Source organism: Seriola dumerili, unplaced genomic scaffold (assembly GCF_002260705.1).
Source record: "Seriola dumerili isolate Sdu_G_001 unplaced genomic scaffold, Sdu_1.0 BDQW01000052.1, whole genome shotgun sequence".
Taxonomy (NCBI): Eukaryota; Metazoa; Chordata; class Actinopteri; order Carangiformes; family Carangidae; genus Seriola; species Seriola dumerili.
The window spans coordinates 11,343,766-11,357,245 of NW_019174307.1; the positions used below are offsets into that span (position 1 = coordinate 11,343,766).

The following is a 13,480-nucleotide window of genomic DNA, read 5'->3' on the forward strand; positions in this document are numbered from 1 at the left end:
CTCTGGTAAACAAAGAACATGTGCCATGCTGACTCAGATGACAAAAGCAGGGAACAGACTTACTGCAGAGAGGAGACTCATCAGCACCGTTGGGGCAGTCAGGAGTGTTGTCACACACCGTGGTGAGGTTGATGCACACGCTATGGCCAGGGCACTGCCACTGCCAGCTCGGACATCGGAAAGGCGGCGTGGGGCAGTCTCGTTCATCACTCATGTCCCTGCAGTCATTGTCCCCATCACAAAGCCAACTGCGTAACACGCAGTTTCCATTGTCACAGCGGAACAGAGAGGACGGGCAAGTGCGAGGTGGGCAGGCATGGTGTTCGTCACTGCCGTCCTCGCAGTCTGGGTGACCATCACACTCCCAGGTAGATGGGACACAGCTGCCGTCTGACTGGCACTGAAACTCACTCTCGTGGTGGCACATCCCTGGAGGCCTGGTGGCTGAAATACATTATGAAACACCACAAACAACATGTTAGCACAGGCCAAAGTGAATACAAATTCAAACATACTATTAGCAACCATACACATAATTATGCAAGACTGAGTAATGCTTCAGTAATATAACCTCTGATCAAAGAAAGTATTTAAATACTTACGACAGCCTTGTTCATCTGAGCGATCACTGCAATCAAAGACTCCATCACATCGGTAGTAAGCGTTGATACACTGGTGACCACTGGAGCACTTGAACTCATTCACAGTGCAGTTGTAGACTGAAAAATCCAGTTGAGTATGTTAATGCTGATATTTAAAATTTCTGCAGTTGTGTATGTATGCTGAGCTCCACTGTTGTGCAACACAAGTAATGAGATCAATAGACTAAGAGGTTTAGCAAATGCTTGTTGAATTTTACAGAGTATTCAATTGACCTCTACAACTTTTTCAGCATGTTTAGCTAATAAAAACAGAGTGCTGCTGAATGCATGAATGACTGAACAAATTAATTAATTATTCTCCTTTGGGAAAAGGGCAGATAAAGCTCCAGCCTGCAATATGTCACAATGAGAGGCAATGCTGAAGCAAGTTTACAGTTCGATCATGGGGAAGTCTACATGGTCATGAGATCTGATGCAATAGATCTGATCTGATTTTATTAGTTATTGAAATACAAGCAGAATGAAATATAAACAGATTTTATCCAGTACACAAGAATGTGCTCTAAGTTAACACCAGATGAGACCAATGACTATACTGTAAGCATATATCCAGGTACTCACTGCATCCCTGCTCGTCTGCTCCATCCACACAGTCCCTGTCCCCATCACAGACATAGTGGGGGTCTATACAGCGATGGTCTGGACATTGAAACTGTCCTGGATGGCAAGTGTTTCCCAGATCTGTCAACACATATTGCAAGAATATGAACCTTGGCATATGAGTTTATCTCTGGGCCACTAAATACAAAACCACACAGGTCTTAATTGAAAGGAACAAAAACTATGCTTCAGTATTAATCTGATTAATGTTACTATGTGACTATTAAACACCTTTCATTGCTATGTTTTTATAATTATATATAGGTTCATTTATCACTTCATCAAAAACTGTGCATTAAATTAATTTCGTTGCATATTCAACTCACTCTTTAGACAGTATTTTGTCTGCTTCTTGTCATATTTGGTGTGTTTCTTGAAACAAAGTTCTGTCACTGTAATGAATATGCGCTGCTTCTGCCTAATTTGTGTTCAGAATTGCTAAAACAAGTCCCTAAGCAAATTCTATTAATTTTAAGCATATAGTCTCTATAGGGATACTCACGACAGTCAGCTTCATCTGAGCTGTCCCCACAGTCATTATCAGTGTCGCAACGCCAGGTATGTGGGATGCAACGGCGGTTGGCACAGGTAAACTGATTGGCAGGGCACGTTCCAGGCACCTGTGTAGGGCAGTTGTTCTCATCGCTGTTATCAAAACAGTCATTGTGCCCATCACAGCGCCATCCTGCAGGCACACAGCGCTGATTGGCACAGGTGAATGCAGAGGGGGAGCAAGTGGAGTCTGAAAAAAGAGATCATCTTGATTAATCTTGAGCTGAATTTAAAAAAAAAAACAGGGCATGAAACTGTTTTTACTATTGTCAGTCAAGTCAGAATAGTACAATCAACTGGGTTAACAAAAAAAGCCTTACTGTTAATTCCACAGTTGACTTCATCACTGTTGTCATGGCAGTCGTCAACACCATCGCATCTGTAGCTGTTTGGGACACATTTGCCGTTGCCACAGGAGAAGGAGTTGGCTCCGCACTGCAGTGTGGGGGGCTCATTGGAAGGGTCCTCCACACATGTCTGTTGGTTGGGCGACAGCTTCATGCCATACGGGCAGCCACACACCCTCTGTGAGTCTGGGGCTGGGAAGCAGAAGTGGCTGCAGTCTCCATTAGGATTTGTCTGCCTGTTGCAGAGGTTGGAACCTAAGAAGGGGAGTAGAGGGTAATTACCAGGAATATGACTAACAAGTGGGAGCTGCAGCTACTCATGAATAGCAAAGTGAGACGAGGAGTGAATAAAGCTACTGACCAATCTGAGAGTTGGAGTTAAAAGACTTGACATGCATAATGTGGCTGATTCCTCTTCTGATTACGACCATCTCCCCACCATCGGTCTTGCGCACACGTACAATGCCACCCAGACGCCAGTCAGTAAAATATGCATAGCCTTCATGAGACATGAGCAATAGAGCACAACCTCAGTTATTTTATCTTTCATCACCTCCTGATAACAGTAATTGCTCTTTTGACAGGATAAGTATTTAAGCAAGGATGGCAAACCTATTCAAACACATTGTCCTGTGCAGGATCTTTATAGGCAACTTGTTGTTTATGCCAGGGCTTATTACCTTCAAATATGGTGAGGCCAAATGGATGGGAGATCTGGGTTATGCGGTCCAATGAAAGTCTGTTCTTTCCATCAAAACTGCTGTGCTCAATTTTGTCAAAGAAAGCATCCACCCAATATAGACGCATCGAGCTGGATGGAGAATAAAGCAAGGAGACAAGACAATGGGTTAAAAAAAAGAAAAATTATATCAATCTTGAATGTAATAAAGAAGGTGAAATGGTGAATTGTGGGACTGCTCTTTTTGGCGCATGGCTGTAGGACTTTTGGCTCACCTCCAGTCAATAGCTAGGCCATTTGGCCAGCCAAGAGTAGTGTTTACAATAGACAGGGCATGTGACCCGTCAGCCCATGCCCTCATAATCTTGGCTGGTCGGTACCAGTCAGTCCAAAAAATATACCTGTCAAAGCAAAATAAACAAGGATTAATGTCACATTTCATTCAAAAATCTACCTACTCTGAATACTTTGAAACATCTACCGTGGTGACAAAAACCCTATTTATTTAGATTTATTTTTGGATTTTTCTACCTTATAGAGCTTTTCAGTTTAAGCCAACTTCTTAGTGTTCGCTACAATACTGCCCTTCACGCTGAACTAATCTCAGCTGTTGGACACAGAAGCCTTATGACTTTGACGCTATTGGAAATAACAGCTTGTTCTAAATAAGGATTCCTTTTATCAGGTGGGGGCTTAATTACAGGACATTTAATGAATGGCTGAGTACATCTTACAGTGTGTAGTCATACTTCCCTATCCTTAAAAGCAAAAAAGATACAATACACATACAATTACTATAATAACCTCTTATATATTTTTTTTATCCATTTAGATATTCTAAACAATAATTTCACAGATTAAAGTATAGAATATCCAGCATTCACGGGTTGTAAACTGGCTTAAAGTTCTTTTATTCAGATATATTGGGGCGTCATGGTATGATGAATAGTAATATTGCCCTATACAATAAACCTAAAATGTGCAATTTTAGAGGTGGCCCTGCATTGCCCAAATAATCTCCTTGTGGAGGAGGGTTAGCAAAATGTCAATATTTGCTTTAAAGGAACAACAGCACCAAAATACTAATATTGTTTTCCTATCTAATATTGATTTACCCAATGAGAGGGTGCACCACAATGGCCCTCGGGTTGTTGAGGTTACGTATGATGGCTCTCCTGGACTTATCAGCGAGCCTCATGACAGATATGCTCCTGTATCGTGGGTCAGTCCAGTAGAGGTTTTTTGAAATCCAGTCGTAAGCCAGGTCCTCCACTCCATCCACTCTATTGGCTGCCAGTACCTCCCTGCCTGTGCAGATCAAAGGAGTCAGACCACCGTTTACCACAGAGATGAAAGAGGAACACATTTAAATAAATAGGCTGTCAGCTTGCATTTTCCCCATGTGGACCAGACAGAAAAAACTAGAGCAGCTCCAAAAACAACATCACTGATCAGAGCAGTGGTGTTTCTGCTTGCCGATTATCATATTAGTAACTGCTTTTCACTATTAAAGTGATCATTTAGAAACTAAACATCAAAACTGCTCGATAAAACACCCTTGAGTAGTCTGTTGTCAGCCGTTTTCAGCCATTTTCAGATGATTAGTTTGAGATGTAGGTTGATTATATGATCCATTTCCACTGTCCATTCACTCCCCCATTGTACCAGTCGGCCCCATCAGGCACTCCCTTAACTCCCTGTATAAGCCTGGCTGAATCACATGGTAGAGCTCTCTGCTAGGAAAGAAATTATCCAAGGATGTAAGCACAGGGAAAACACTGGAAACATTTTAGCTGCTGATAGATTTTCATACTCCACAACCACAATGTCTTTCCTTGTATTGTTATGTTGTTGTTAATATGTGAATGTCTACAGTAATAAGGATATTCTAGTTCGACTACAGCAACAGACATGATGCTCACCTGTCCCATTCACTTTCTGTTTGTAGATAATGTCTTTGGCTGTGTCTGAGAAGAAGATTGCATCGTCTTCGGCACTAAAATCCACCCCAACAAAGTAGGAGGGTGATCCAGTGACGGGCAGGATGATGTCTTCCTGAGAGGAAAGGTTGAAGGGGATCCCTCTTACAGCCAGCTGGCTGGAGAAGAGCAGAAACTGCCTCACAGCTGCAAATAGGATTACAGAAGACCTTTAGAAACAAAAGCCATCCATGCCAAAGATATTCAGCCAAACAAAAACATCATGACAAAACAAGTAAGGGTTACTCAAGATGAAACCATGGCTGGTTGCTGTATAGGTGAATTATGTATAAAAATATTGAGGTCTGTATTAAACAGAGGAGAAATGTTCTTTTACCCAAACATCGCTTTCCATCAGCATGTAGGTCATAGCCAATGCGACATTTGCAGCGGTAACCCAGTCCTCCATTGTCACTCCTGTGACTCAGAACACAGATCTGCTCACATCCGCCTCTGTCTACACTGCAAGGGTTTGGCACTGGAAACAACACAAAAAATTATGGATTGTGATCTTTGACTTTTGTGTCTGTAGCTCTTACTTTGGAAGTTACATGGCAAAAAATCTGGCTAAATGTACACTGCGCTACTGTAGCATGAACTGTGAGAACTACGAAAAACGTTTAGCTGCATCAGGACCACTCTGAACAAAAAGACTAATTTGGCTCAGTGAGAGGGGCTTACCGTGTGGCTGTTTCAGCTGATGTATCACTGCTACTCCATGCGGAGTTTGAGATGTACTGTAAACCACCTGAGGACTGCTGTCAGTGAACTTGTTGGCTTTCATCACAGCCATCTTGGTCCAGTCCGTGAAATAGACATTGTGCTCAAACAGACTGATGCCAAATGGATGTGGGACTACAGAACCTCCATGGACCACTGTTTTTCTATTTAAAAAAAAGGTGATGACACTGATATCTTAGAATATAAATGCAAAAAAAATTTTTTTAAGAATAACATATGACATATTTACCTGTGAAGGCCATCATATGTTGCAGTTTCGATGTAGTCATAACGACTGTCAACCCAGTAGATGCGCTTGGCCTCAATGTCCAGTGTGATACCAGCTGGCCAGCCCAGTTTACTCCCAATGATCCCGTAACGGTTTGTACCATCCATGAAAGCCCGCTCCAGGCCTGGTTGTCCATTCAGTGCCTCCCAATCTGAGAAGAACATATACCTGTGAAAGGAGGGGAAAAGTTTAATCTGCCAGTTTTCTCTGAGATGTGACTGTTATATGTGGACCAGTATGTATAGCTGGGCACACAGAAATAACATTACATGTATTCGCCTAAGAAAAAACATAGGAGACTTTCCCATTTTAATTAAGTGTCCACAGCATCACATTATATCTCCAGGAGGTTGTGGCTCTGCATCTCAACAGACAGCTACATTAATTTACGATATGTAATTCCTGTAGCCACCTGGCTCTCCTCCCCCCTTGAACTATACTATTGGATTACAATGAGGGTCATCACTTACATTGCTCCTCACTAATCCACCCAGGGCAATCTCCTAATCTCACACACACACACACACTATCCCCCATTTTTCCATGCCGATGGAGCACGACAGATACTGTATGTGGGGATTGGGAATGGGTGGACAGATGAATGGATGGAAGCTGGGAGATGTGCTTACCCAACAGTGGGGTCCACCGCCAGTCCTCTCGGGTTTCCAAGGTTTTCAGTGATGAGTGTGACCCGGTTACTTCCATCAAAGTCCACCATGTCAATCCTGTTGACGCTAGCCTCCACCACATACAGTTTATTGTTCACCCAGTCCACAGCCAGGTTCTCAGGGTAGTCAACTGATACGTTTAAAACCACCTGCACGTCGGAACCATCCATATCCACAGAAAACACCTGTAGACAAAAGATGCCATTGTTGTCAGGAAATGAGCTCTTAGGTGGTCACTGCATCCAGTAATAAAGAGAAAATATTAAAGGACAGGTTCAGATTTAATCAAGAGTATCTTAATACAATACTGACATGCATGCAAGTAGATTGGAAGTGTTATTGGTCACTGTAATTGTAACCCCTGTCCACATCCCTTCCTAGATTGATTTCAGTGTAAGTGATGGATACATATCCACAGACAGTCCTTGTTTGGTGTAAAAACTGCCTTTTTTTAAAGCAAATTTTCTTCTTTGTGCTGGAATGAACAGTGTGTCCTTGCTGAGTGACAGCAGAGCGACAGAAAAACAATGGGGGAATTTTGCACAGAAAAACACTGCAACTTTGGAAGATAGCCAATTCATTTGTCAGTCTTAGACTGCTGAGGCATCATTTTAACTTTAATAAAACCTTGAAATCAGTTTTACACACAGCATGGACCCTGAATTTTGTCCCCAATCAATTAAATTGCTTTGCGGCCAGAGCAGGAACAGGAGAAACAACAAGGGACAAAAACTCTTTCACTCTACATGTTAGTATCTTTTTTAGATAGACTTGAATGAAAGTCCACCTATCCTTTAAAGAAAGAGTATGATTGAGAGTAGTCTATGGCAGTTGAACTGTTGCAGGCAGGAATGCAAAGAAAAAAACATGTCTGTAAGGTGGTTTTCTGAACCTGCCACTCTGCTGATACTAAGATGGCACTAGTTTCTCAGACCAGAAGCCTTGGCACCATGCAGTTGGTTAGAGGGACACTGCTCTTAACAGCTCTACTTCTTTTGAAACAAGATCCAGAGGTCTAAAAAGCAGGATTTTCAACTGGCCTGTTTAAAGAGAAACTGAAGATGTGGAAATAGCCTGATTGTTTAACCTTTCCTGTTATATTCACAGGCCCCGTTTGTGCTCTCTCTGCTTTTAATCTGACATGCTGCCATGGAGGTGGCTGATATACAGAGATGCCCAGTCAGAGATGTGTCCTAGTCTTTCAGCCCAGTGGCTGCAGTTCAAACCATAGAGGAGCCAAGGCATAAGCTGAACAAAGACTTTCTAGATGGCCAAAGAATGTATATAGATGGACAGTGCCACTGAAAACAAATACAGCATGATTACTTCGAACAAGATCCAGTTACAAAAATTGCACCCTGGTATGTGAACATCATACCAGCCTATCAGACAGGTTTCAAGATTAGGCCATTTGGATTCCATTCCACATCTACTTCCCGTTCATTATGACCCAGCCGCAAAGGAGCCAACAGCTATCCCATTATTATAGTATCAACATTGCTGATATTTTTTAAGGATAATGGAGAAAAATCAGTCCTGGCCAGCTCCTGTCTAAGTCATGTACTTACTCAAACAAGAAACTGTTCTACTCCCCATAAAATGTTACCCAGACATAACAGACTGTTCTGGGGGGTAATGCCTTATGACTAACGTAGCAGTAAGAGTAAAAACGTAGAATATGTACACTGGTTAAAAATACCTTATTCTGAATGGTATCTGTCCAGAAGATCCTATGGAGATTATAATGGAAGTCCACTCCCACTGCAACCCCTCTGTTCTGTGAATGGATCAAAGTGCGCAGACTGTTGCCATGGATGTCACCTATTAGCAGGTCTCTGCCATTAGAAAATATCAAGGAAGGAACTCCAGCTACAGGAAAGAATATACAACAAGTCACAAAACACAGCATAAAGAAATCTTTATCTTTGAAATGCTCAGGTTTGAGCCAGAGCCTTATTTGTATTAAAACAGAAATCAGTTTTGTAGTATGTAAGCTCAACTAAAAGATCTTTGGGAAATTTACAGAATTTACAGAATAGTGACGGTAGGGGGGATTTATAGCCATTATCTTTTCAAACTCATTTCGCTAAAGCTAAAATCAAAGAGGTCAGCCTCTCAGTCAACACTCTTTCTATGTTCAGCAGGCAAGAGACTAACTAAAACAACATTCAGTACGCAGCAATGCACCACAAAGAAGCACAGACGCTCAGTGGAGCAGCCACAGCGGTCGGTAAAAAGGAAGGGGGTCTATGCTAATGGGCCTCATTTGGGCGATTCATTCTTACATTCAAAATCTGAGCATACTGTATGTAAAACAAACTGTTCAAACAGAGAGGAAATGACACTCACTCGAGACGTCAGCTCTGCAGTATCTGTGCTGCTCCAGTGTGTAGCCCTCTCGGCAGCTGCAGCGATGGGAGCCTATGCGGTCTTCACACAGCTGGTCACACACACCCCACATCGAACAGTCGTCAAAGTCTTCAGCATGAAATCAGAATCAAAGCAGATGAGAATTAAACACTGATTGGTTCTGTCACATTACATTATACCTACAATAGGTTTTTAAGAGACAACAAAAAAGTGTAATGAGGTGCAAGTCAATGATACTTCCTTTCGCTTTTTCTTACATTTTGCTGTGAGTCTAAAAAGTTTTTGCAATGTACTTTTGAGTCCAAACAAACAGCAGGTCTCATTCTCTGGGTCCACACAAACAGCAGATTTTATATGCACTGCTATAAACCTGATTTGAATTGAGAAGTCTCTGGTCAGGATCAGAATGTGGATGCACTGCAAGTGTAAATGGTTACATGCACAAAATTCAAGTCTTATTTAGGTGAAACTGTCTCTCTGTACTTGTGGCGTCCTGTGATTAAGGACCTCTGTTGTTCCACTCTTAGGCAGAAAATCCCAAATAAAAGTTATGAAAAGACTCACCCACTGCCAGTAATTGCTTACTTTATCAATTGAGCAAAAGCAGAAAAAATACATGGGATAGTGTCAAACATCCCAAATTATCCTTACCATTGTACTACAAGAATTCTCAAACGTTGGGCTATGCTGCAGTTACGTTCATGAAGGATAAATACCTATACATGAGCGACTATTGTTGCTGCTGACAATGTATCCAGAAGGACAAGAACAGGTTCCTCCTTCAGGAGAGGCATGACAACGATGTTCACAGCTTAGAGAGGCACATCTCCAGATACCTGTTCCAACACAGAAGCCAGAATAGTGAGGAAGATAGTTCAGTGGCACAGTTTCTGCGATATCAGATGTTCTAATGTGTATTTGACACTAGCTTTGTTGGTACTAACTGCAGTTGCGGGCAACAGTGGTGTTAGTTTCATCCTCTCCCTCGGGACAGTGAGCTGTCCCATCACACAGCTGATCCATGGGGATACACAGGCCAGAGGATGGACAGGGCCATTCTCCTGGGTAGCACTCTCTCGGCACATTATCTGTAGTCAAAACCAATTAATCTTACACATAAAAAAGAAATACAGCAAAAAAACAGCACAGGAGAGGGCTTTAAACACATCAGACTGTTTGGAATTGAAAGATATTCAGCTAGTGAGGTGTGTGTTAGGGACAGGCAGCCTCCACTGGAATGTGGTGCTGATCTTAAGAAAATTGTAACTGGGACTTCATTGTCAGGGAAATTACTGTCACTTTAAATCGATGCAGGGGAATGGAGCTTGGAGGGGGTCACATGGGGGCTCAGAGGGCTTCTGCAGCCCATCCTCTAAAAACACACACTCTTCACAGCCGTGTGAAGGAATTCTAAAGCCCTTTGGGGGGCTGCGCAATCTTGTGCCACAAAGAGGCATTTGAATAACACACTTAAAGGAGCACAGGCATAGCGTCTTGCTATCCCGAATCGACCATGGTGACTGGAGATGAATCAGGTTCACACAGAGAGCTCCAGTTGTAACCCATTCTGGTGTTCTTTAACCAGCCAAATGTCTAACATTACTGGTCCTAACAGTAAAAATAAAGTACATTTATGAGAACTGGTTAACAATGATCCATACCACAGCCTTTCTCATCAGCATTGTCTTCACAATCATCCTCTCCATCACAGAGCCAGACTTGATGGATACAGCGACCACTGGGGCAGGTGAAGTAGTTCCCTCTACATGTAGGATATGCTGTAAGTGAGTTTAGAGACTAAGTTATTTGTTTATTTATCTGGGCAAAGATGAGAGCCCTTAGACTCACAATGAGGTTGGATTAAAGAGGAAAAGAGGATATAGAGACAGAGGCTACATACTGCAGTTTAGCTCATCACTTCTGTCTCCACAGTCGTCGTCATGGTCGCAGACGTAGCGGTGAGGAACACACACTCCATTATGACATTGAAACAGGCCCGTGTTGCAGTGCTGTGCTAAAGAAAACACAAAACAACAGAAATAGACAAAAAGAAGCATTTAGTGATGCTACTTTTTTGTGCACTGCTGCGGCACAGCCCAAGTGAAAGTTGTTTGGAAATGCCTGTTTCTAAAATTGACTGGTTTCTTACTGCAATTGGCCTCATCAGAGCCATCACGGCAGTCAAGTATCTGGTCACATCGCTGAGTCCGGTTGTAACAGGCCCCATTAGCACATCTCAGCTGTGTGCACTCGGGGTAATCTGAAAGATTAAATCATCATCAGGGAAATGCTATGCATTCAAATCAGCCTGACAACTGTGTTCCTTTCAGCTCTTAAAATGTGAAAAGCTCAGTGAATGGGAAGGATAAGAGACTAAAATTTAACGCCACCACCATAACAACAGCAGTCGCCAAAGCATTCTTTATGCAATTGTGAGATTACCACAGTGTGTAGTGCTGTGAGTCTACCATGTCGGCACAATAATGGCATAGCAGCTGAACTTCAGCTTGACTAATCCACCAAGGAATCTGCAATCAACCTCTGACAACAAGAAGCATATTGTGGCCCATTCTGTCAGTCAGCGAGACTCTTAATCTTAACAAATTGATTAAAATGCCACAGGAGCCTGAGATAAAAAAAAAAAGGGAAACCACCCTGGAGAAGACTTACGGCAGTTTCTCTCATCAGATCCATCTGAGCAGTCCGCCAGACGGTCACATCGGTATTCTCCTGGGATGCACGCCCCATTACTGCAGCTGAACTGGCCACTGGTGCACGTCCTTCCAGCTGGGGACAGGTTGGAGAGTGATTTATTTAGCAGCACATAGGAAGGTTTCTTATATATAAAAATAAAAATGAAAGTTGATGTACTTAAAATATATAGTAAGTACAATACAGCAATTAAATCCTTAACCTCCACAGACACTTTGACAGGCTAATTTCTAAAACTTATTTTTCAAAAAGACAGACCTTCGTTCAGGATTGCAATAAAAGTGCTACGGTTTCTTTGATGCCAAAACTGAGGAAATGTGTAAAAATTGTTTTAAAAAAACATCGACATTACACACAATATTAGTGTAATTTAATGTTGCAACCACGAAAATTAGCATTCATCATTTCAGTTAAAACAAGTGTGGTATGATTTCACTGGAAGCACTGAAGAGTGTGTTTTATCTGACTCTGAAGCTTTTCAAGGGATCTATTAGAAATATACGGGTTCAGGTGGTTAGGTTTCAACTCATGTGAAACACAGTTAGAACAAAGACTTGACACTGTAAAATTTACTCACGACAGTGTTGCCTCTCATCTGAGCCATCCTCACAGTCTTCCTCATCATCGCACACCCACACATCTGGGATACACTCGCCGTCACTTAAGCATTGGAAATGACTGTCATCACACGTTACCTGAGCTGTTGGAACACACACAGAGCATTTCATTATTTATAACAGTTGAGTTAAATCCACTGTTAGAGAGTTAATATGTACATTTGCTCAAGAACACTACTTTAGTACAATTTTGAGCTACTTCTTTTACATACAAAATATAACCAATTAGTGAAATATGATGGATGTACTGTTATAGATTAAACTAAAGAGGATTACTTTTAATTTTGATACTTAAAGTACATTTCGCTAATAACACTTATGTATTTTTACTTAAGTAAAATTTTGAAAATTTAAGTAAAGGATCTAAGTATTTCTTTCACCTCTGCTGTAATTCAGATTGGAATGAAACATCCAACAAGTATCATAAATATTCCAACCCTCTCAGGTAATATATTGGCATACAGTGTCAAACAATGAGTAACTCACGGCAGTCGTGTTCATCAGAGTCATCCACACAGTCTGATGTCCCGTCACAGTGCCAGTCACCTGGAATACATCGGCCTGTCCCACAGCGGAACTGCCCCAGTTCACATCCTACACACAGTGATAATTTGGCATAATTCGGTTCTTCATTTCAAGCTTTTTCTTACATGCTATCAATTTTTTTATCCAGTTATTATTCTTCATAAATGTTTTTTAATGTTGATGGAATTATTATTAGTAATAATGTCATGATACAATTCAGTCATTTGTCATTCTGGCATTCTCAAAATGAATTCTTAAATACTCTATATTTAATAAAAACATGGCATAAGGGGGCAGGGATGTCTTCCACTGACGAAGCATGCTGTTAATAGCATTGACAAGCCTTGGAGACAAGCGTGCCAGCCATCCTCCCGACAGTTACACAACCTTCACCGCACTCATCCTGAGCCTCCTTTTGATGTTCTCGCTGAGTGGCATGTGTAGAGATAAGGTACCACCACTCTACCTTCCCTGACATTTTCCAGGAGAGATTGATTCAGGCAGCATAGTTTAGTGGCAGAGCACTCCATCAGACCCGTCCAAATAGGAATGTGTAATTCTGATTGTCTCTCTGACAGCCTGATTTATGGTGCATGCTGTTCCTGTCCGGCCTAAAATGTAATTGGAATAAATAGTGGTACTGGGTGGTACCGCAACCATTTCAACCCAAATTCTTCATGAGAAGAGCTGTGAGGTGGTGATGGCTGGTGCACGCTTGGGGTTGGTGGTCTATCTCTGTCCTGCCTTATCCAGCATTTTG

The 13,480-nt window shown here is 41.9% G+C and overlaps 1 protein-coding gene across 4 annotated transcripts in view; it reads right to left on the reverse strand.

Moving 5' to 3' along the window:
* lrp2 (LDL receptor related protein 2) overlaps nt 1–13,480 on the reverse strand; it is a 47,017-nt gene that overhangs the window by 29,110 nt on the left and 4,427 nt on the right. For all 4 annotated transcript variants that reach the window (XM_022740261.1, XM_022740259.1, XM_022740260.1 and 1 more), the window contains exons 2-25: nt 12,682–12,789; nt 12,156–12,278; nt 11,537–11,653; nt 11,016–11,126; nt 10,767–10,880; nt 10,528–10,644; nt 9,811–9,954; nt 9,583–9,702; nt 8,846–8,974; nt 8,196–8,365; nt 6,458–6,681; nt 5,790–5,996; nt 5,501–5,703; nt 5,157–5,297; nt 4,763–4,966; nt 3,956–4,148; nt 3,116–3,241; nt 2,842–2,972; nt 2,523–2,660; nt 2,135–2,416; nt 1,765–2,004; nt 1,224–1,343; nt 603–719; nt 64–444 (exon numbers count right to left, since the gene is read on the reverse strand). In XM_022740261.1, the coding sequence (XP_022595982.1) occupies nt 64–444; nt 603–719; nt 1,224–1,343; nt 1,765–2,004; nt 2,135–2,416; nt 2,523–2,660; nt 2,842–2,972; nt 3,116–3,241; nt 3,956–4,148; nt 4,763–4,966; nt 5,157–5,297; nt 5,501–5,703; nt 5,790–5,996; nt 6,458–6,681; nt 8,196–8,365; nt 8,846–8,974; nt 9,583–9,702; nt 9,811–9,954; nt 10,528–10,644; nt 10,767–10,880; nt 11,016–11,126; nt 11,537–11,653; nt 12,156–12,278; nt 12,682–12,789 (3,960 nt within the window). The remainder of the gene's footprint in view (nt 1–63; nt 445–602; nt 720–1,223; nt 1,344–1,764; nt 2,005–2,134; nt 2,417–2,522; nt 2,661–2,841; nt 2,973–3,115; nt 3,242–3,955; nt 4,149–4,762; nt 4,967–5,156; nt 5,298–5,500; nt 5,704–5,789; nt 5,997–6,457; nt 6,682–8,195; nt 8,366–8,845; nt 8,975–9,582; nt 9,703–9,810; nt 9,955–10,527; nt 10,645–10,766; nt 10,881–11,015; nt 11,127–11,536; nt 11,654–12,155; nt 12,279–12,681; nt 12,790–13,480) is intronic.